Source organism: Choloepus didactylus, chromosome 11, assembly GCF_015220235.1.
Source record: "Choloepus didactylus isolate mChoDid1 chromosome 11, mChoDid1.pri, whole genome shotgun sequence".
Classification (NCBI taxonomy): Eukaryota; Metazoa; Chordata; class Mammalia; order Pilosa; family Megalonychidae; genus Choloepus; species Choloepus didactylus.
The window spans coordinates 86241482-86266643 of record NC_051317.1 but is presented as its reverse complement, the minus strand read 5'-3'; the positions used below and the strand labels follow the sequence as shown (position 1 = coordinate 86266643).

At 34.5% G+C, this 25162-nt stretch overlaps 1 protein-coding gene across 2 annotated transcripts in view; it reads left to right on the top strand.

The window, feature by feature from the left end:
• The window catches only part of ERCC8 (ERCC excision repair 8, CSA ubiquitin ligase complex subunit), a 51721-nt gene that overhangs the window by 9480 nt on the left and 17079 nt on the right, over window positions 1-25162 (top strand). Inside the window, exons 2-9 of one of the 2 annotated variants that reach the window (XM_037798726.1) lie at window positions 1347-1442; window positions 13974-14075; window positions 15869-15992; window positions 17917-17998; window positions 19013-19081; window positions 20262-20328; window positions 22993-23093; window positions 24189-24313. In XM_037798726.1, coding sequence (XP_037654654.1) covers window positions 1347-1442; window positions 13974-14075; window positions 15869-15992; window positions 17917-17998; window positions 19013-19081; window positions 20262-20328; window positions 22993-23093; window positions 24189-24313 — 766 coding nt within the window. Of the gene's footprint in view, window positions 1-1346; window positions 1443-13973; window positions 14076-15868; window positions 15993-17916; window positions 17999-19012; window positions 19082-20249; window positions 20329-22992; window positions 23094-24188; window positions 24314-25162 lie in introns of both variants that reach the window. The other variant, XM_037798725.1, reaches the window with a different exon arrangement.

Sequence of the window (25162 nt, the reverse complement as noted above, 5' to 3'; positions counted from 1 at the left end):
TTGGTTCTTATTTATATCTTCTGCCTCTTTTCTGAGTCTTTCTGTTTTAACATTTGTTTCACATGTGTTCACAATTACTTGCTCAAGCATTTTTATAATGGATGCTTTAACGTCTGTCAGATAACTCCAACATCTGTCATCTCAGCTTTAGTGTCCATTGATTGTCTCTTTCCGTTCAAGTTGAAATGTTTATGGTTCTTCATATGTTGTATAATTTTGGATTGTATCCTCGAAATTTTAAATATTCTGTTATGAGATACTGGGTCTTTTTCAATCCTATGAAGATGTCAACATTTTTGTTTTAACAGGCAATTGACTAGCTTAGATTGCAAGTTCCTACCTTCTTCTGTTCAGTTTTCAAAGGCTTTTCAGGTGTGCACTATTCGATGGTTACTCTATGACCTTGGTGGTTGTCTGTTGGTTTGGTTCTCAAAGTCTTTTGTATGCTATTTAGGGTTAGATTCATGCATGTTTCATTCAGGGATGAGTCCTGGAGTTCATAACAACTTTATGAGGTCGCTTTCCTGAGCTTCTCCCTCTGGGTGATCTCCCCTGTACTTGGTTGGATACCTAGCCCTCCCCTGCAGCCAGAAACTTTGGATTCTAGTTACCCTGCTCTACCAAGCACTCCCGTGTTTGGGCCCAAGAAGTGAGACAACACAGTTAAGCAACAAGGACTGGCCCCACCTCTTGGGACCACTGCCTTGCTAAACAGAGAAAACAGTTCTCTTCCCTTATATTTTAACTCCTACCGGCCATTATATCTAAAATATCAGAAATTTCTTTAAGTTTTAATTTGTGAGTGTACTTGATCATCATTTGTCTTTATAAATATTCAGTTGACTACACTTAATTTTATTTTTTTAGATTTATTTAAATTTACTTAATTATTGCATTGAACATGTTCATTTTGTATTTCCACCTAAGTGTAAAAAACACTTCCTAGAATTTATTTTTGAAAATCCTGTTATTTAAGCCTTTTTTCACTAGGTGTCCTCAGTTAAGTCTAAATTTACTGCCAAAAGATAATTGGTGCATTATCAGAATTTGTCTTTTTGTGCATGAAAATTTGTTTCTAATCATCTTGATAAAATAAACTCAAGTAAAATTTAAGATAATGCCTCAGAGGAAATTATTTGCATATTACTGTTAGTACTGATGAGATTTTTAAAATTTCTGTGACAGCCTTAAAAAGTTGTAAATACCTTTTAGATATCTGATAGAAGAGGATTTAAACATTACTTGTGATTTTTATACCATTTTAAATTTTGGTGAAATAGGAATTTTTTTAAGTGCTTTCTTGTTAAGTTTTATGTTTCCTGTTAACTTTCATATTTTTCTTAAAGGGTTTTGGGAATGGAGTTAAACAAAGACAGAGATGTTGAAAGAATCCATGGCAGTGGAGTTAACACCCTTGACATTGAACCTGTTGAAGGGAAATAGTAAGTTTATTATACTCATATAATCATGTCTCTTTCTATGTGAGATGCAGTAAAATCTTTCTTCTTCAGGTTAATTATGTAGAGCACTCATAAAAATTAGTAAAACTTCTAAACTATAGCATTTTTATGTGACATTAATTTCAAATAAATACAGAACATCAAACCATCAAAACATTGTCAAGTATAAAAACGTTTTCAACTTTAATATAAATATATTCATTATTAAATCAATAACTATTAAACTTCTTTTGGATGAAGAGCACTTTTAGGTGCTATTTTAAGAACATAGTTGCTACTCTCGAGGAGTCCAAATGGGAAAACAAATATAAAAAAACAGGTATTGTAGAAAATTAAGTTTAAATCAAGCCAGACTTGCATTGAGTTCTTTCTGGCTTAACCACTTGCCATTACTTGACCTTGTGCAATCAACTAACTGTTCTAATTTTCAGATGCCTTATCTATACAATGAGTATGAAAATACCTACTTAACAAGTTATTTGTGATGATTAATTGAAATAATGTTTTAACATTATTAGCATAGGACCTGAAAAACCATAAATGGTTACCACCAATGCTGCTGCTATTGATCAAAAGCATTATCATTTATACTTTTACTATTTACAATCAGTTTTCCACACAACAGCCAAAGTGCTTTGCATATACAAATCCAAACATGTTGTTTCCCTACTTAAAACTCATCATGACCCCACGTTGCTCCTACAATAAAGTTCAGAATCCTTCATGTAGTCTATAATTAGAGCAAGTATAAAAGTAACTGAAGAAAACAATTTGCCTGAAATAGTCCTGGTTTATCCCCACTCTCCCAGTGTCATGTCATTTTTAGCATTTACCCCAGATTTTAAATTTTATGAGGTATTACTACTCCTACTACTATTATTTACATTCAGATAAGCCAGGATAGGTATGATAGACTTCTACTTGATACTTCTAGCTTCTGCCATGGTCTCTTCTAGTAATATATGAGAATCATGTGCAGTGAACAGAATTCTCACTTTAACATATGGTTAAATCTAAAAGATGACCAGCAATAATTCTTTTCTTCTCCTGACCTTTTCCAGGTACAACATAACATCTCCCATTCAAGGACACCTGTGGGGCACTCACTTTTAAAATATATGCAGACTTGAGCAGCAAGGGATAGCTAATTTCTTTTGGTTTTGGGTACTGGTGGGAAAAGTGTTCATTACTGCTGCCTCTGACAGCCATTTGGTATGGTGGCCAGTTATGTAACTTGTGAAATACATGAAGACTGTAGGTTACTATTTATAGGTTACTATGTGGTAGAATCAGTGGAAAATATGGGAAATTACAGATTAGATTTACTTAAAATATCATTGAGAAATGCCTACTGAGGAGTCTTGCTCTAGAGCATATAAAGAAAGTCTGAAGACTCTTGCTAAAGTAATTTTGCCCTTTATTGCATGGTAATAAACTACCACTATTTATTTCAAAATAAAACTAACACTTTTATTTTGTATTAAACTCTTGGTAGCAGAGAAAGAAATAAAAAAGGAAGGTGTTGTTTAATGGTAAATTAAATACTATTTTGTTTTTTCTTACGAAAATCAATGTATGTATAACTTGCTCAAATTACTTGTTAATATTTACCATCTACCATGAGAGTTGTAATAATATCACTGAAAACCAGTGTGAAAACCAGAATACACAAATATATGAATACACAAATATTATTTTCAAAGTTCCAGGAGTTATTTTAAGAAGACTACCGAAAAATTACAGTTTAACAGGTGCAACTGCGGAAAACACATTTGTGTATCACTCTGTGAAGCTTGAATTTTCTTTTATAGCATCTGAATTCTTCTAAATTAATTTCATTCATCATTGATACCAAGTTTTCTTGTACATGTAAAAAACACGAAGCCATTTCTCTTAATGTGTTGACTCTAAATGTGAGAACAATAACCTCACAGTTAAATGATATCCATTTTATATCAGTATCATCAGATGCTCAAATAGAAAATCAGTTAATTTCAATAACAGTTCAATTTTTTTCATCCAGTTAATGGAATCAAAGGGAAGTTTTTAGAAGCCATTCTAGCTAGCAAAGTTGAAATATCTGGTATTGTAAATACCATTGTAAATTCAGTTAAAAAGTTAAACATTGAAAATAAAATTTTTGTTTTTAATTAATAATACATGCACAGTGCCAGGTAAAAGCAGTATTCCACAAAGTTAAAATACGAAGCAGAAATGTTTTTGGAATTGTTGTGGTACACATATAACTCATAACTGTGTCCATACAAGCTTTACTATTTTACTGGTCAAAATAAAAGTTGTAGTTGTTAAAATTTACAAATATTTCTGTATATACCCAATTAGCATAATTAAACCACAAAATTTTTCTTATACAGCTGATGTTGAATTTAAAAACAACACTTCAACATGGCTAACTTGCTGTCTTTCTTGGCTGCTCATTATCAGATGGTTTATAAAACTGAGCCTTTGAAGAACTGCTTTTAAATTAACCTAATTTTCTATGAATTGGTATTGAATTTCTCTTAAGGCAAGTCTATAAACAGTGCTACTTGGACATGCTGGTAGTTCATTATAAACTGTTTATAACTGGTTTGCAAAAAGATAACAAGCTTATACCAGTTTAGATGAGCTGAGTTTTTTTCCATGGCAAGACTTTCTCAATGAAGAAAGAAGCATATTCATTTCTGACAGAAGCTCTTTATCATGTCATGGACAGACGCTTTGAGCAGAACTGCTCTACATTTAATTATATTTTTTCAAAGTCAGATGAAAATCTTTTCAATGAATGGAGTGCCAAAATCTTCAGTTTGGGGAAAGGGGGGTATTCTGGGAAGATGACAATGGCAGCTTAGTTTTTAAAGTTCCTCAAATTTCTCATTAAAACACATAAAGAAACCAAAGATGGGAAAATCAAAAGCCAGTGTCTCCAAAAATTCCAAAATGAAATATTGAGAACAAACCACTGATCACTGTAAGATCTGGGTGATATCACCATCTTTGCCAATGGAAGCAGTGAAAAGCAGTGGGGTATCTGAAAGACCTGATAACTCCAAATTAACCAACTGATAGGATGAAAACTCAGCAGGCTAGTTTGACTACAGCAGCTGAAACTGGGAGAGGATTGTAAATTCAAAGGTTCTATAGTAAAACCTGAAGGTGCTAGAGCAGTCCTGGCCATATTAACACTCCAGCTACCTAGCCAAAGCTCCATTTCCAGTATAGAACCCTCTGAGGGGAAACAGTTTGCAATACAAACAAAATTGAGCAATGTAAGTACAATAGAAGCAAATGAAGAAGATGACCCCAATAAAAATGAGGGAGTTGAACAGAACCAGGTTATCTGAACATAAGCTACCATATTTGAACACGCTCCAGAAAAACAAAACAAAGAAGAGAATGTTCTAGAGATATAGAATTCAAGCATTACTCAAAACCAGGCCTCCATTCTAAAAGTTTGAGTACTAATTTCACATAAAAATGAGCCAAAGAATAGGGTGACAGTCAAAACCCATACAAAATTATTGTAAAAACAAAGAGAATAAAAAGTAGAATGACATCCCTACAGACAATGATGTCTTGCCAGAAGTTGCCAACAGACAAGAACTCTAATATTTCAAAAGTAGCTAAAGTCAGTTTTGAAAATACAGTATATGAAAGAATAATGTAAGTTGGAGTTAGAAAAACTCAGAAATAAGATGATAAAACTAAAGGGAAAATTAGAAATGAGAAAAATATTTCAGAAATGAAGACTGAAGCTTAAGGCACACAAGCAAATAAATACAAGAGAATACCTTAGAAATAGAAGGTAGAAAGGAGGAAATTTTTGTAAATAGAAATGGACAAAGGAAATGTATTCAAGAAAAAGGGACACATGCAGAAGACAAAGAAGAGCCAGCATATGTATCATTGGAGTTCTCAGAGAAGAAAACCGAAGCAAGAGAACAGAATACATATTAAAACTGATAGAAGAAAATTTTCCTAGAATAAATAAGATCTGAAACTACATATCAGAGAAAGAAAATCAGATTGTCATCAAACTTTGACTTTGGATTTTAAACCCAAAGAAATGAAGTTTCTCATTTAAAACTCAAAGAAATAAAATGTAGGTCAGGATTTTATATCCAATCAAACTTCTTTTTAAATGCAACAGGACAGAGACAAATTGTCAGAAACATAAAAGAACATAGGGAATATTTTTCTCCTTAACTATTCCTTCTGACTACCAGAGAATGAAATCAGACAACCAGAATGACTACAGAGACAGCAACATAAAGATTGACTCAATATGAATTCATGGTTTTAGGTATCAGTTTGGCTGCTGATATCACAATGAAGAGAGAAATGAATAGAAAACCTTTTAAACTACAGCAATGAAGTCACCAAAATCCAGGCTGAAACTGTAAGACCAATAATTTGGTTTATGCAACAAATAAATCGTGAGGAGGGGAAGAGTGGAGAGGGGAGGGAGAAAGAAAGATAAAAGTCATTCAAGTTTTTCTTAGGCAAAAAAGCAAAACTAGCTTCCAGGATATACTCTTGGGTGATGAACTATGAAGTATACAGAAAAGAAGCAAGTGATTACTCTGAAAGTCATGTTAGTGAGTTACTCTGAGGAGAGGGAAGGAGTTGTGATTAGGAGGGATCTCATTGATGAGGAGGGCTTCTAGGGCAGCTGGCAATATTCTCTCTCTTGACCTGAATGGAAGTTAAAAGAATGTTTGTCTGGTATTAATCCATTAAGCTGCTTAATTATTTTATGTGATTTTCTGTATTTTTGTATATTTAATAATAAGTTAAAAAATTTTAAACAGTTTTTGAAATTTTTAGCAGATTGCACTAAAGCTTCTGAAGACGGTGAAATTTATTCCCCTAAAGACAAGTGAATTGAATAAATTCATTCAAATAATTTATAAAATGTAATTTTTTTATTCCATAATTGGTCTATGATTTATTTTTCCTTTTTGAAAGGTTCCTATTTTTAATTGGATAAATCCATGTTTTGTGTAGGAATGGGATAAATTTCAGAATGTCTCAAGATTTTGCAATATTAAAATTTGGTGAAACATCCAAAGGAAACATAAAATAGAAAAATTGTTTGAGGAGTTTTATCTTGTAAACATATTTTTCAGAGAAAGGTACTCTGAATTAAAAAAAAAAAAATGAATTGAGAATATCCTCCAATGTACAGAATTTGCTCTGAACTTAAACATATACCTTACCACCTGTAGTTATTTTCAAAATTAAGATTACTGTGGCTTTCAAGGAAATCAACTAAAGATATCAGCAACTTCAAAACTGAAGGTGATTTTAGGTAATTTTATGGAAAAAAAAAACATAAATAATAGGACCATATTGAAAAACACATTATTCAGAAGAATATAAGTAACACAGTATTAGAGTCAGATATAGCTAAGAAACTGATGGAAGTATATGAAGGACTGAGAATGTTTTATTAAGTATTTTTTTATCTTAAGTTAAATCAATGTAAAGAGGTCTTACTTAATGTATATGCATATATGTTACTTAGATTTTTTAGAAATTTTATTTTTCAAAGTTTTTGATTAGAATAATTTTATAGTTTCTGCCAATACAATAAACCAGTTCAAGAGTAGATAAATAATTATTTCCCCAAAACCCCATATCAATTATTTTTAGCACCCCCTTTTACTCTCAAAAGTAAGGCCCTGAGTGATTTGGCTCCAGTTGACCTCTTGTCTTATCACTCTCCTCCTTCCACACTGCTCCACCTGTACCTTCCTTCTTTCAATTCCTAAAATGAGCCTTTACGTTTTTTACCACTGCCTGGATTCTTTCCTTTCTCACCTGTCTGGCTAGCTCCTATTCCTCTTCAGATTCCAATGTAAATATAACAAACAGTGAAACTTTCCCTGAATTCTGAAACTAGTGTAAAAATAGGTTGATGTGGCAATCATCACAATTATAACTAACAGTCTGTGTGGCTATATATGCTATGTCTGTCTTTTCTACTAAATTGTAAATGCTGTGAGGACAGGGACCATGTCTATACTTTTCACAGTTGTTTCTACAGCTTTTAGCAGAGTACCAAGTATAAGGTAGGTGCTCAGTTAAAACTGAATGATATGAGGAGAAACTAAGATGGCGGCTAGGTGAGACAGGGCAAAAAAAACACCTCTGTGAAAAACACTAGATAAAAACCAGACAGTGACCCAGAATACTGGTTACAGCGATGCGCCAGCTCGACGAGGTCTCCTAGTTCCGCAGGGGCCGAATACTTGGTGAAACCGGGAGTCTGCATTCTGAAACGAGTGAGTAAGCTGGCTGGAAGACCCGCAGCTGCGCGGCAGTCTGGGGATGCCAGGGTTTGGTGTTTGGAGACCGACGGGCTCTTTAAAAAAAAAAGAAAGGGAAAAACCCAGGAGTGGCTGCAGCTGCGATAGTGGGAACCACACAGCAAAATACAGCAAGAGGGGCCTGGACCGGCCTCTCAGTGTCTGGCCTGGAAGATAACCCACTGCAGATACCCTTGGGGCCAGGGGAATGGACGGGAGAGCCGAAAGCAGAAAGAAACCCCGCGGCTAGCACCTGGCTCCCCGGAGGGCTGGATAAACTCCTGCTCGGGGCCGTGCCCACAGCCCAGAGCCCCGCCAGTTGTCCCGGAGCTGGGAAGGAGGAACTGTGCGAGGAAGGGGGTGTGGAGACGCCCCATTCAGCCATCTTTGCATCAGGCTGAAAGCGCCCCGGCACGGCCCAGCGGCCTGGGGCTTCCCTTGAGGGACGGCACGCACTGGTGATGTAGCACGGCATTCCCTCAGCAGAGGTCCTGGAGGATCACGGCGGGGTGGGGGGACCCGCTCGGAGAACCCAGGGACACTACGCCAAGTCCGGTGGTTTGTGGGACAGCGAGAGAGAGGGTCTGGGGCTGAAATGAAATGAAGGCTTAGACTTTTGCGGCGGCCTTGAATCTCTGGGAACCTGGGGGATTTGAATATTAAAGCTGTCCTTCCTCCCTGGCCACCCGTACACACGCCCCACATTCAGGGCGGACAGCTCCAGCAACACACCCAAACTGAGTTCTCCAACTGAACCCCACAAGAATCATTTCCCCACATACCGCAGGGACAAGGTGGAGAACTAACTTGAGGGGTATAGGTGACTCACAGACACCATCTGCTGGTTAGAGAAAGTGTACGCCACCAACCTGTGTTTCTGAAAAATTAGATAGGTATTTTTTTTTTTTAAAACTTGAAAGAACCCTATGAAGCAAAGCAAATGCCAAGAGGCCAAAAACAATAGAAAATCTTAATGCATATGATAAAACCAGACGATATGGAGAATCCAACTCCAAACACACAAATCAGGATATCAGAAGAGACACAGTACCTCGCACAATTAATCAAAGAACTACAATTGAGGAACAAAAACATGGCAAAGGATTTAAAGGACATCAAGAAGACCGTGGCCCAGGATATAAGGGACATAAAGAAAACCCTAGAAAAGCATAAAGATCACATTGCAAGAGTAAATAAAAAAAATAGAAGATCTTATGGAAATAAAAGAAACTGTTGGCCAAATTAAAAAGACTCTGGATATTCACAATACAAGACTAGAGGAAGCTGAACAACATCTCAGTGTCCTAGAAGTCCACAAAACAGAAAATGAAAGAACAAAAGAAAGAATGGAGAAAAAAATTAAAAAAAATTGAAATGGATCTCAGGGATACGATAGATAAAATAAAACGTCCAAACTTAAGACTCATTGGTGTCCCAGAAGGGGAAGAGAAGGGTAAAGTTCTAAAAAGAGTATTCAAAGAAATTGTTGGGGAAAACTTCCCAAACCTTCTACACAATATAAATACACAAAGCATAAATGCCCAGCAAACTCCAAATAGAATAAATCCAAATAAACCCACTCCAAGACGTATTCTGATCAGACTCCCAAATACTGAAGAGAAGGAGCAAGCTCTGAAAGCAGCAAGAGAAAAGCAATTCACCACATACAAAGCAAACAACATAAGACTAAGTTGTGACTACTCAGCGGCCACCATGGAGGCGAGAAGGCAGTGGCATGACATATTTAAAACTCTGAGAGAGAAAAATTTCCAACCAAGAATACTTTATCCAGCAAAACTCTCCTTCAAATTTGAGGGGGAGCTTAAATTTTTCACAGACAAACAAATGCTGAGAGACTTTGCCAATAAAAGACCTGCCCTACTTCAGATACTAAAGGGAGCCCTACTAACAGAGACACAAAGAAAGGAGAAAGAGATATAGAGAATTTTAGCAGACATATATAGTACCTTACATCCCAAATCACCAGGACACTCATTTTTCTCCAGTGATCATGGATCTTTCTCCAGAAGGGACCATAAGCAGGGACATAAAACAAGCCTCAAGAAATTTAAAAATAAAAATAAAAAAAAATTGAATATACTCCAAGCACATTCTCCAACCACAATGGAATATGAATAGAAGTCAATAATTTTTGAACTGTAACTCCACTATTTACTTCCTACATTATATAAAATACACAAACTCTGATGACAAATCAGTGGTTTTGAACTCAATATAAAATATGTAATTTTGGACAACTATATAAAGGTAGGGGATTGGAGGAGTATAAGAACATAGTTTATGTGTCCTATTGAAGTGAAGGTGATATCAAAGAAAAACAAGACTGATGTGGATTTGAGAGGTTAATTTTAAGCCCCACAGTAAACACAAAGAAATTAACAGAGAATATAACCATAGAGATGAAAAGTAGAGTTTGGGTTAAGAGAAATGGGGGAAGGGGCAATGGGGAGTTAAGAAATGAATGTAGGGTTGCGGTTTGAGGTGAAGGGAAATTTCTAGTAATGGATGGTGGGAAAGAGCATTGCAACATTCTAAATGTGATTAATCCCACTAATGGAAGGCTAGGGAGGGGGTGGAATGGGAAGATTTAGGCTGTATATGTGTTTCCACAATTGAAAAAAGAAAAAAAAAAAAGTCTAAATAGATGACAATTAAATGCCAAGGATGAACTTGGATGGGATTGGAGGATAGAGGACAGGTGGCTCAAAGTGACACAGTTGAGACATAAGGAAAAGGAAATATAGAATGTAAGTTTCGTATCATAGTTGAATATCTGTACTTCTTAGCTGCACTTAATGGGATTGCACAAAAGAATGTTCTTGTTCATGGGAAGTGTATACGTGAATTACAGTGTACATTCAAGGATGTGTGCAGCTAGTTCTCATATGTTCAGAAGACAGAGCAATAGATGATGGATGATAGGGAGGGAGGGAAAGAAATAGCGTTGTGACAGCAGGTTAGAGTAGGTGGACTGAGCTATCAGGGTAGGGGGGTCAGGATATGATGGAATTCTGTGTATGGGTTTAGTATTGTTTTTGCAACTGTTCCTATAACTTTGAATTTATTTCAAAATAAAAAAAAAAATTGAATGATTTGAAAGCTTGTTTGGGGCTTCTAGCAGGGGAGTACAGCTACTTAAATACCCTTGACCAAAGAATGATCCTCCTCTAGCTGAGAAGGTCATCCTCTCTGATTGAGCATGCAGCTTTAGTAGGAACACCTATGGGGTGGCAAGGGAGGAAGGGGACATCTGCCTAGCTAACTAGGTCAGCTGAATCAACCCCGGAGATCAATGGAGTGATAGAAGTCACAGCCAGATCACCCTCCCATCAAAGGAATGAGAATGATAATTATACAGCAGAAAAGCCAATTGAAGTTTGTTTAAAAAAAGATGTGGGGGCCAGATGTGCCTGTTTATAGACAGAGTAGCAAGAGAGATAAGAAACTGAGTACATTAAAAAGGAGTTATCGGAGCAATGTGAAGAGGCAAGAGTGACACCTAGACTGACCAAAGCCTGCGCACCTCTGCATCCCCGTGTCCAGCGCCTACGTCCCGCTGCCATCGCCACCATGCCCAAGAGTAAGGCTGAAGGGGATGCTAAAGGAGATAAAGCCTAGGTAAAAGAGGAACCACAGAGAAGATCTGCAAGGTTATCTACTAAACCTGCTCCTCCAAAGCCAGAACCCAAGCCTAAAAAGGCCCCTGCAAAGAAGGGAGAGAAGATACCCAAAGGGAAAAAAGGGGAAAGCTAATACTGGCAAGGATGGGAATAACCGTGCAGAACATGGAGATGCCAAAACAGACCAGGCACAGAAAACTGAAGGTGCTGGAGTTGCTAAGTGAAGTGTTTATTTTTGATAACTGTGCTTCTGGTGACTGTACAGTTTGAAATACTATTTTTTATCAAGTTTTATAAAAATGCAGAATTTTTTGCTTTCTTTTTTTAAGCTATGTTGTTAGCACACAGAACACTTCGTTGTTTTTTGGGGAAGGGGCAAATGTCACTAGTAGAATGTCTCTGAAGCTGAGTTGATATGGAAGAAAACATCTTTCCCTTCTAATTTTGAGAGACTTCCCTTTACTCCCAGGAGATGAGATTCCCTAATGTTGACACACTTTAGCCACCTTGGCACAAATGCCTTGTATGGAAAAACTAAAATTCATTTTTATGTCCTCTTCTCCCTCTCAGCCTTCATCATAGACTTGGCTCCCTTAAACCTGTTGGGGCCTGACCCAAAAGAATTGGTTACCAGAATGTCAGGCAATTTGGACCTTCCAGTGATGCCCCTGAGATGGCATCTTACAAAAGAGCAGTGAGTCCTTTTTAGGTTGTGTATCTTAAAACTGATGATTCTGCTGTTTTCATTTCATTTCCTGATAGTCAGGGTCGGCTAGTGAAAAGTTGTCAAACAACATGCTAAATGTGAAATGTCAACCTTCAAACTTTCCCTGTTCAGAGCATCAAATGAAGACTTCATTGGGCTTTATAGTGGCTTTCTGATTTTGGTAGTCCATTGAAGAAGGGAATTTGAAAGTTGAATACTGTTACCGATTGTCTGCCCATGTCCTGCCTGAAATACCATGATTGTTTATGAAAAGTATCTTTAGTACAGCTGGATACAGTTTGAAAAAAAAAAAAAAAAGGACTCATTACAGGAGTAATTTTTTGAAGAGATGGGAGATGAGGTCAAGAGCAGAGGATTTGAAAGGTTTGGAAAGGATCTCTTGAACTGAAGAGAGGAAAAGATTATGGGTGATTAGAAAAGAAAGAATTGATAAAAATGGAAAATGGAGATATTTCCAGTGAGGTTCCCATTTATTGTTTTAAAACCATGATTGGAGAAACACAATGGTTCAGTGTTTTGTCTCCTATTTTCAGATGGGCTTAGCAGAGAAAGCCAAGTTTGTACTCTTTCCTTTATTCTGGTATCCCTCGTGCCTACCTTAGTGCCTAGACATAATAAGTGATCAATAAATATTTGTTTGTTGAATTTAACAAAATTCTTGACAGTGGGTTAAGTGACTTATCCAAGATCCCATAGCAAATTAGGGACAGAAAAAAATTGTGAATTTCCGATCCATTATAATTAATTCTATATCAAAATTGATTCTTGATTTAACATATCTCCCTGATTACCTAAGTCAACACATACTGATGGTAAATCGTGTTTTTTGCCTTTAGTCAAAGGAAACAATTAGTGGTCACCAAAATATTTAGAAGATCGCCATTAAGAAAAAAAATGATAAGGCATTTCAAGCTTGGGCATGGTCGAGAAGGGGAATTTTATGTTGTATATATGTTTCCACAACTCAAAAACAGAGAAAGAGGTTCTAAAGAGGCAGTGACTATTAAATATAATACATGGTCTTAGACTGGATCTAATGGGAGAAAATACCCAAAAGAACATTAATGGGACAATTGAAAATATGATATGATATTATATGATATGATATATGGTATGATATGATATGATGTGATGGATGGATAGAATGATATAACAAATGTGGCAAATGTTAAATGTTGGTAAATCTGGGTATCTAGGTAGGAGGTATGTTGGAGTTCTCTGTATTGGTTTTGTATTATTTGCAACTGTCCTGTAAGTTTGAAATTATTTCAAAAAAAGTTGAATGAATTGAATAAATGTGTTCATAATAAAAGATGACCTAACATTTATGGATCCCCCTGTACTTTGCCAGGCACTATAAAAGGTACTTCATCTTCATATCAACTTCGTGATTTAGGTGAAAATCCTTTTACAAATGTTGGAAGGTTCAGACAGGTAAAGTAATTTGCCCCGAGTCAGATAGCTAGTATTAGTAATAGCTGGTTTGACTGACTTCATTTTCATTTAGCACAATTATAATTAGGACATTTAAAAGAGTTTTGTAATATTTTACTTTCTTAAATAAGAAATATCTTCTGCCATTTTATTTGTACTGTCTTTTCTTTTTAGAATCACATAGGTAAACTTAAAATAGTCACAGATTGGATTTTTCTATATTCATTCTTCAAATATTAAGAAATTTTATTGTTTTGAAGTCTTTATTAATGAGAAATTTACTCTATTTATGGGTTTAATACATTTTGGTGTTTGCAGATTAATAATTTTCAGAGATATGCAATCATATTGCGTATGGACTACATGAATGATAAATTAATGTGAACTTTTTTATTATCAGCATGTTATCAGGTGGTTCAGATGGTGTGATTGTACTTTATGACCTTGAAAACTCCAGCAGACAGCCTTATTATACATGTAAAGCAGTCTGTTCCATTGGCAGGTGTGTATTAAAAATGTAATACATGAATTTGTAAACAGTTGAGTGTTTTTTGCATCAAATGCAAAACATTAAGATAACAGTCATGTGAATGACTCAAGCAAATTGTTCAAATGACATTTACATAGTATCCCTTGACGTTTTCTAAAAAAGAATAAATTTATTTTTATATATAATATATATATTATAATTTAACATGTGACTTCACCAAAACAGCTTTGCTAACAGTTTTAAAAGAATTTTATAAAGACTTCTGCTTATATCCTTTTTGTTCTATACCTACATAGCACACCTCAAAACTGATTATAGTTTTTAGTAACACTTAGTGTAAGATTTACTTATGTCTTTAAGCTACTTATAAACACAATCTAAATTAGAGTTTTCAACTGTTAGTAATGAAAAATAAAGATTAAGGCTAGATGTAATAAATGTATTGACAGTCCCTACCAAACACAACCCTACACACAACAAACTCCTCTTTCCCTTCTAGCTTACCTGAAGCTGCCTACTTTAAAAACATGCCTCAATTGTCTTGACTTTTCTGATCATTCTTTACTGGCTTGTGAGAATTATTTTTAAGTATCTAATAAAATGTTTTTGTGATTTTGTTCATAACAATCACTTAATTCTTTCTCAATACCTGTATTTGATGTAATATTGAGCAGACCTTTGAATTAACAGAGAGAACGGGTGTTGAGAAAAAGCTTCATTAATTCTAAGAATGGATCTGATGACACTTAAGGAAAGCAAATTCAACACCTGAATAGGTATCTCTTCCAGGGAAGATCGGTCACTGCCCAACCCCACCCCCACCCCCATGATGAAGAGGTCTGCTTTAGCTGGCTAATCCCTCCAGACTCTGGTATAGAAATAAGAAACCCCTTATTTTATGAGCCTTAGTAGGATGCAGGCCTCGATATCACAACATGGAAACTAGACATCCAGACATTCTTTTTTTTTTTTTTTTTTTTTTTATTTTTATTTTTTATTTTTTTTTTAAATCATCATTTTATTGAGATATATTCACATACCACGCAGTCATACAAAACAAATTGTACTTTCGATTGTTTACAGTACCATTACATAGTTGTACATTCATCACCTAAATCAATCCCTGACACCTTCATTAGCACACACACAAAAATAACAAGAATAATAATTAGAGTGAAAAAGAGCAATTGAAGTAAAAAAGAACACTGGGTACCTTTGTCTGTCTGTTTCCCTCCCCTACTTTTCTACACATCCATCCATAAACTAGACAAAGTGGTGTTTGGTCCTTATGGCTTTCCCAATCCCATTGTCACCCCTCATAAGCTACATTTTTATACAACTGTCTTCGAGATTCATGGGTTCTGGGTTGTAGTTTGATAGTTTCAGGTATCCACCACCAGCTACCCCAATTCTTTAGAACCTAAAAAGGGTTGTCTAAAGTGTGCATAAGAGTGCCCACCAGAGTGACCTCTCGGCTCGTTTTGGAATCTCTCTGCCACTGAAGCTTATTTCATTTCCTTTCACATCCCCCTTTTGGTCAAGAAGATGTTCTCCGTCCCACGGTGCCAGGTCTACATTCCTCCCTGGGAGTCATATTCCACGTTGCCAGGGAGATTCACTCCCTTGGGTGTCTGATGACATCCAGACATTCTTTCTCCTCTTTGGACAGCTTAGGACACAAGCATATCATTTAGGTTTGGCCATTCATATAATCCTACCTGAGACTTCTACATGTTCTCAATATAGTATCAGTTTTGAAGCTCACATAAGTCACTTATCCCTAAATTTTGATTGCTGTTTTGTAGAAACCATCCTGATGTTCATAAATACAGTGTGGAGACTGTACAGTGGTATCCTCATGACACTGGCATGTTCACATCGAGCTCATTTGATAAAACTCTAAAAATATGGGATACAAATACATTACAAGTAAGTACATTAAACCAAATTGCTTTGTAGAATGAAGGAGAATTTAATCCTAAGCCATTTTAAGATGACAATTTGCTAAAACGTCATGTATGTTAATGTTACGGAGAATTAGACTGCTTGAGTTTATATTCAGGCTCTGCTGCTGACCAGCATTATGATGTTGGACAAATATCCAAGCCTCTCTGTATCTCAGCTTCCTCTTCTGTAGATGAGGATAATAATTGTACCTCATAGGATGGTTGTGAAGAGTTAATGAATCAATGTACGTAAAGTACCTAGTAAACCTCAAAAACCGTTAGCTATTATTGATTATTATTTGAAAACTAGTATGGTCCAGAGGTCTAAGGAAAAAAAAATGGATTTATTTCCTATTGACCTAAAAACATAAAGTTATCAATATTATAACTTAGTAAAGGTAGACAGTGGATAGTAGTTTTTATGATATCTAGTCTAATTTGTATCTCTAGTGCTAATCCTTTCTCTGAGCTCTGGTTCCATGTTTCTATCCTTGTCTCCAAAACATCTCTAGCTGAATGTAGTGTCATCTCAAACTTAACATGTCCCAAACTAAGCATGAACATTGCCATTTAGCCATCAAATCTTAGCAATTCTTCCTTCAAACTCTTATTCATATTTCTCTTTTCTATTTCCTTCACTATTAACTGCACATCTAGACTACTAAAAACTCCTAACTGGTTTCTCTGCCTTACTTTTTTCCCCCATACTTTCCACAGAAGTTCTACCCAGAATTAATTTTATTATGAAGCAATTTCATCATGTTTCTACTTCACCCAAACCCTTTAATGACTCCCATTGTCTAAAAGCCTGGTATTCTAAGTTCTCTATAACCTCACCCCCTACTTTCTCAATCTTAGTTTCTACCTTTTTTCGATACAAGTGATTTGCTGTAGGTAAACTGATTTCCATTTGCCTTCTAATCACATCTTGACTATGTTATAGTCCCTGCCTCGAGTGCCTTTTTCTATGCAACGTGTCCCTTCTCTTAAGGTCACACGTCTTTTTGCAGTTACATTAAACCAGGTCAAGCCTGGGCTATGGGCCAATTCTTGCTCATGGCCTGTTTTTGTAAACAAAATGTTATTGGAGCACAAACATGCTCGTTCATTTTTGTATAGGCTGTGTCTGCTTCTGTGCTATAATGGCCGAGATGAATAGTTGGTCCTCAGAACTAAAATAATTAATGTAAAATAATCTGATCCTTTACAGAAAAACCTCTGGTATAGATCAACCTAGATACCAGTACAGAGAAATAGACATTTGGAGTCATCCAGGGTTGAGGTCTTGCTAGATAGAAGAATAACAAAGGAATTGAAGATACTGGCATACTTGACAAATTGGACCCTGAGAATCTAAGCTGGAGGGCAAAAGAAGTGAAGTCAGGAGACATGAACAGGGATTGAGGAGTCTGTTCATTGTCTTGGGAGTAGTTGAAAAAAAGCTGAAAATGATAGAAGATTGTGGTCATAGATAACTGAAATGTATGATTTCAAAGGGGGAGCAGTTCTAGGTAATGACAGTGTCCTGAGTGTGTAACTGAGAGACAGAGCCCTGGCTAGATCATTTATGTGGATGCTGAAGTCACCTAGAGTGACAACAGGACTTGGAGTGGAGAGTGGAGAGGAAGTTGGTAAGCTAGGTAGTTGTCTTTTCTTAATTTCTGGGATTTTCTAGGGAAAAACTATTTTTCACACAAAAAAGAAGAGTGTTACAACATAGGGTTTTAAATTATCAGGTGTTTGGGAGGAAGAATTACATTTCTCCATTTAAGTTATAGTTTTCTTAAATCAGTTGCTAACACTCAGTTTTTAAAAATGGCTAACAATGTGGAGGGGTAAATAGAAAATTTGATACTTTTGTGATTATAATTAGAACTCATACTTTTAAAATGTCTTTTGATTATCAGATTGCTGATGTATTTAATTTTGAGGAAACAGTTTATAGTCATCATATGTCTCCTGTCGCCACCAAGCACTGTTTGGTAGCAGGTTTGTGCACTTATTCTTTTGGTTTTTAACATGTGGAAAACTTTCTCCCTTTTTAAACCTAGTTAGTTTTGATATAGACATTTTAACTCAGATGAAGATCACAATTCTTAAAAAAAAAAACACAACTTACATATATGCCACTATCTATATTCAATTCAGCAGATATTGTATAACAGGTATTATGCTATTGGCTAGGATTAAAAGATTGAGAAAGCATATTTCTATCCCTTAAAGAGTTTGTTTTTAAACCACGTATGTTTCAAAGTTTTCACATGAATAAATTTGGCAACTTTTTCAATTGGAGACAATAAAAAAGTAATTTTGTGATTCAAATTAAATGTCCATTTATATAAAATACCTGCAACAACAATATTTGCATGTATGAGGAAGAAAAAATATTTTGCTGGTATCAGTTATCTGATCCCTGTGATTCCATTATTTCTGTGGCACTGCATAACTCTCTTCACCTCTGGATATCAGTCAGCGGCTTCATCTAATGCACTAAGTTATCTTTGTGTTCCGTTCGATCTGTGTCCACAGTTTCTGTGAATCTGTTACTAGTGATTGCAAGCATATCATTTACAAGAAAAAACTAAACTATTAAAATAAAATTATTTGATGTGATAAAATCTCATAGAACTATATACACATGTTGAAACAATTTAAATTTCCTGGTTTTGATTTTGTAGTATAGTTATCTAAGATACAGCAATTGGAGGGAACCTGGGTTTGAGAGATACATGACACCTCTCTGTACAACTTTCTCTGATTCTATCGTTTCAAGATAAAAAGAAATAATGCAATAATAGAGTTCTTTTACTACTAAGGTGAAACTACAAGTAAAATATTTTTCTAATTATAAAAATGATTTGAAATGTATTTCTGGCATACTTTTTGTATTTCTACATGGATACAATGAAAATATCATGATGCATAACATTATTTCTTATTTCGTTTTGATGATGATGTATAATAAAATCAGCTTTAAACCATTTTTGTTTTTTGTTTTTACAGTTGGTACTGGAGGGCCCAAAGTACAACTTTGTGATTTAAAGTCTGGATCCTGTTCCCACATTCTACAGGGTATTTTTTACATTTGAAACAACAACTACTTTGAGTAAACCATTCAATAAAAAGAAACATTATTAACAATGTTTCTTTGTAAGTGACATGACTGATGTATTTTGTGCTAGTTGTTAAAAGTCAACAGGGAAATAAAGATCCTTCTGTGCATTATTCTTATAAAACTGAACTATTGAGAAGACATATGAACAGTGGCCATAGGGGAAGCTCAAAAGATATGGAAACTAGAAGGGCTAAATCAAAATCTTGTGTTATATTTTTTAAAATAAGCTTCATTGCTTAATGTTGTTCTGGCTGATGAGTAAACATTATTAATACTTATGTGCTTTTTTTTCCTCAGTAAAAATATTTTAGAAAAAAATTGAAATAATACTTTATCTGGTAAACATATTTTTAATTATTTTCACTAATGCCCTTATTAGCATTAGATCATCTAATTCCAAACAATAAAAAGATAGAAAGTAAATTCAGAAATAAATATTTTTATTAATCTCTGAGAAATACATAGTAAATATATCAAGGAAACTTGATGGGATGGATAGCATTTCTGTTTTTTTACCTTAACCTGAATTTCTATTAATATCAAGTAGGCAGATGAAAATGTCTGATTTAAATAGTGAAGTAGAAGTAAATTAACAATGATGAAACACTTATCCTATGAACATATCCCTGTGTTTTCTAGAAAAAATATTTTTTGCAAATGCTTTTTTACAATCACGAATTAAAATTTTTCTGTGTCATAACTTGCTGAGAAATTGAAAGAAAATTTTATTCTTTAGAATGTTTATCTGGTATGTTTTGTTGCAGTGACTTTTTGTTTTGAGAGTTAAGTAATTGAGCTTCAACTATATCATTTAATTAATATTGACTTACATAGGCTGATAACTGTATTTTAAAAGAAAGACTTACTCTCTTTGATTGTTCTTTCCAAGGTAAAACCAGTCTTTTTGTAATAAAATGCAGCCATTCCATGTGTTAGAAATGCCCAAAAGATTTCTCATTATTTAAACATAGATTATTATTATAAATGTAACAACAAAATGATAATCATATCAGTCACTTCACTTTTAATATTTAGTCTTCACTTTCTTCAGAATTAGCCAAAAAAAAAAAAAAAAGTATATTACCTTTGATTTTTTTCAAATGTTTTGCAAGACTTTTCTTATAGTTATATTTGCAGGTCACAGGCAGGAGATATTGGCAGTTTCCTGGTCACCACGTTATGATTATATCTTGGCAACAGCAAGGTAAAATGCAACTTATTTGGTTTTGAAGTTAATATTAGTTAATTTATGAAAAGCATTGTTAAAAGACTACGTTTAAGTAATATCTTAGCACATTTAGGTAATTGGGCCCTTAAAAATACAGAGTCGCAGATGTTAATTTATATCACCAGAAGAAATCTACCTTCTGCATCATAATCATAATCCTGACTATCTATTGTGAAGGTATTCACTTTTAAAACAGAAGAGAAAAAGAGAATCTATGTGGTAAAGCAAATCTAGTACCACTGGTAAACTATTTTGTAATGTCAGTTTTGCATACAAAAGTATAGTACTCTGCTACTTTAAAAATAGTAGCATTTCTTACTTATTTTCTTTAACTTGGAATCATTTTGAATATGATACAACATATTCATCTATCCATTAATTCTGTTAACTAATATTTAATGGTTGCCTACCATGTGCCAAGTAGTGTGCCAAGTACTTCTTTGGAGTACAGAAGTAACCAAGAAGCTAACAGTTTAAAGGGGGATAGGTCATAAAAATCAGTGATTACAGTACCTCTTGAAAAATGTTTTAATAGTGGTACCTCTTTGGTAGTGTGATACGGGAAAAGAGAGAAAGAACACTTAACTCTGAGAGGATCAAGAGGTTTTGAGTTTGTTTGTTGAAGAAAAGAGGCTTGCAGGTTTATATGCTAGGGAGAAAATACTAATAGAGATAGGTGAAGATAAGAAATGCAGGCAATAATGGGTGCATCAGGAACCTTAAAAAGGTAGGAGGAGGTAGGGTCCAGAGGGAGAGGGGGTATACTTGATTAGTAGAAAGATGACAAGGTGGGTGTGAATGCAGTTTTAGCTTTGGCTGAGAAGCTCAAGAAAAAGCAAACCTAATGACTGCTATTGCTTTTAAGTGGGGTAAGACTTGATGTGTTCTGTTGAAAATATAGGAATGAGGATTCAGTTCTGAAGGAAGGCAGTGAAGATTTGGAATAAACCGTTTTAATGAATAGGAGAGGGATCTGATTGGGAACACATAGGATTGCTGTTGAGGTTATAGACTACAGCTATACCAAGCCACAGCAATGAAAACATTAAATGACACAGAGTTAACAGTTTTCATTGTTTAAAGACAGGTAGCTCAGTGTCTGAAAATTGTTGAAATCATGGGTGTAATGAAGGAATAAAATCACACAGGATTATAGGAAAGGTTAAGGACCTAATGAAGTAGAAGTATGAGTATCAGAGTAAGAAAAATCAGAAACTGAAGGGATAGAAAGTAGTGGTATAGTTGTTTTAATAAAGCTTTTTTAAAAAAAAATTATTACAAAACCTATTCATATTAGTTTTATAAGATCTGTGTTGGACATTTTTTAAAGGCTGATAACCCTCATTCTGTCAAAGTTTTAGTCCCCAAAGGAATGTTATACTAGTTTGCAGAATGTGATATTGAAATTTATGATTTCCAGAACATTGCAAGATCTGTAAGGTAGCCATAAGAAGGCTTCCTAACATGGTTTGAAGGTGAAACTGAGGACAAGATACTAGTTGTAGGTTCCTATTTGGGTAGATTTACATTGCCCGCACTTCATGATGTTTTTCCTCACATCATAGGGAAAGCTAAGAGATGTTCAGTTTTCAGAGTACCCCAGGAATTTGAATCAGTAACAGAATGGATCTTGTAAGCAATCTCAAGAGTCAGATATGCCCACATCTGTCTCAGAAGAGACTTAAATCCTCAGACTCATCCCACTGCAGATTTTTTCTCCAGCTGGAAAGAAATTAAACCATCTTGGAAATTGAAAATGCTAGTTTTTTGCTCAGTATTCCAATGGATTACGTTTGGATGGTGATCTCTGAAAAGAATGAAGATTATAGGAACAGACTCTTTGTATGAAGGGAAAAAAGTTTGTAAATGAAAAAAATAGGTTTATAAAATATAATGTAACGTTCTTTCTTATTAAAATGGCATAGAGAAATCCAAAGGGTTAGATGCTGTTAAGGTCTTTGTGAGGACATTATAGCATCAGTTGATCTTATTTACAGTTTCCTTTAGGAGTGGTCTAGAGGCTGAAATAGATGTTTGATCATGCTTTTGCCTTTCTTTTTTTCACTTACTTGAAAGAAACTGAAAATAAATGTCTAATTTCTAGGAAACATTAAATTTAGCTTTTATATATCTGGCAAAGATTGGTTTGAGTACATGAAACCAAATGAAAATACAATGTCCTTATCATTCACCATACTCAGTATTTTTTATATAGCAAATGGATTCTTAATCAACTTAAAATCAGTCAACTACTTGATTGCCTAAATAGCATTTGAATAACAAATAATAGAAAGGGTGTAGTAACAAACTTGCTAAGGAACAAGCTACAAATCTGTCTTAGTACTGGGGAGAGAGTTGCTCATGTAATTAAAAATAACAACATAAAAAAGCAGCAGGTTTTGAATTGTGTTCTTATAATCTGAAAGGTTACTCTTTTTTTCTCTGTCTCTATTTTAACTTCTTTGTGCCATGATTGAATATTGTATTTGCTAAAGAGACAAAAGTACAGTAGCCATGATGTCCAAATATATTTGTGCTAATATAATGAGACCTCGGTGTGCTATAGTACTGGAAAGGTGAATCAGGGATACAGTCACTATCCTAGATAAATATGTCAATGTAACATTTATTTCTTCTCAGTGCTGACAGTAGAGTAAAATTATGGGATGTGAGGAGAGCATCGGGATGTTTGATAACTCTTGATCAGCATAATGGGAAAAAGTCACAAGCTGTTGAATCAGGTAATGAAGAACATGTTAATATAGAAATATGACAATGATATTGTTTATTTTATTGAAAATTTTTAATTGAAGCCAAATAATAAACATACATTGACAAACTACCAATTTTATGATTTTTTATAAAAGGATAGGACACTTACCATGAATCAGTTTTTTAATTCACAAAAACTAATTTAAGTTGTCCATCTTTAAAATACAAACAGATATTTACCCCTGAATTTTTAAATGTAGGAACTTTTTGAATTAATTTGCTTTACTGATTTTTCTCCTCCACTGAGGCCAACTAATACAAATTCAGTGATGCTTAGGAAACCACAACAATTAAAGGAATAATAACATTCTGTGGCCTTGTGTCAGCTTAAAAGTTTTAGGTTGTGTTAAATGTAAGTCAGCTGCAATCCAGGTGGAAAGAACCTTAAACTACATTTTTATAACAGATTTTAATTTAAAAATTAAAGTTAAAATTTAAATTTAATATAAAAATTAGAGTTTAATTTCTGTGTAGGTTAATATTTTGATTCAGAATTAATTCTGGATTGGAAGTATGTTAGAATGAACTCCAAAACCTATGATAATTTTACTAATCTTTTTAAAAATTACGTTAATCAGGCTATTGAGAATTATACTCTTTCAGGCTTATTTTTAAAGAGATATAAATTTTGATTAAGACTAAAACAGTTATCCTTTCCCTGTTAAAGTTTTTTTTTTAATGTATATTATTGATTTTTTAATAGCTCATGGAATGATTTTCAGATTAAACATGGACATATCTCAGAGGGATCAAAGGTGTTTAATTAAAACTTGATTGCTGAACTATATACTTAATTGAATTTGATAGTATGGCTAACTCTGAAGAAAAATTATGTATGGCAGGATTTTTCCCCCTTTGGTTTTTGCTGTTTTCCCCTATTTCTATAGTTCTAAATTTATATAGCTTGTCAACCAAAGGGTTGATTTATATTAAATATAATCAACTTAAATATTTTAAGTAATTCAGGTCATTGTCCTTTAATATGTTTAAATAACTATATCATCAAACACTAAATATGTGCTGAGTACAGCAACAGATAAAGTGAACTGTATTTTTCATTGCAGCAAACACTGCCCATAATGGGAAAGTTAATGGCTTGTGCTTTACAAGTGATGGGCTTCACCTCCTCACTGTTGGTACAGATAATCGAATGAGGCTCTGGAATAGTTCCAATGGAGAAAACACACTAGTAAGAGATTTTAAGTACCTCCAGCTTTTTGGATATAAAATAAAGAAATGGATATGTGACATACACATTTTTCTTTAGATTCAACTTGGTTTCTTGCTTTTCAATAAGTTCTGTTTTGGTTTGGTTTTATATGTTTTCCTACTTTGCGAACTAGTGATTCTCAACTCAGACCACCCTCCCCCATCCTACCCCCTACCACATTCCCCACACTGAGTGAAGAATCACTGCTCTACTGAGCAACTGTTTATAATGGGAATGTGCCATATCTCTCAGTTATGTTGAGGAAAAAAAAAGATTAAGAACTACTGATAAAATTTAAGTTACAAAGTTAAATAATCAAATGTTATACTATACATGACTTGTAGAAACAAAACCAGAATGAATTGTTATAATAACAGAACATATGGTACTTTAATATTGGATTCAGTGTGGTTTGAAGATGCTAGATTCTTAGTGATAATTAATTTCTAGTATTTTTTTATGTTGTAGTCCTTGCCATACATACCTATAGTTTAGTAACTTTCAAAATAAGCTACCAAAAAGTTGTAATTTGTTGATAATAGTACTTGCTAATACTTAGCTATCTATCCATCCATTGTTTGATTGACACCTTGATAGTTAATATTGAGAGTTTGTGTGCCAGATTCTGTGCTAATAATTAACATTTAATATATGTGCTTGAGCATATATTGTCTTATTTAATCACCACATCAATGCCATGAAGGTAGTTAGTTATACCCATTTTACACATGAAGAAAATGACACATAAAATGGTTAGGTAATTTGACTGAGTTAAACAGCTGTGAAGCAACAGAGCTTAATTTTAGATTCCACTCTTACTATAATGGT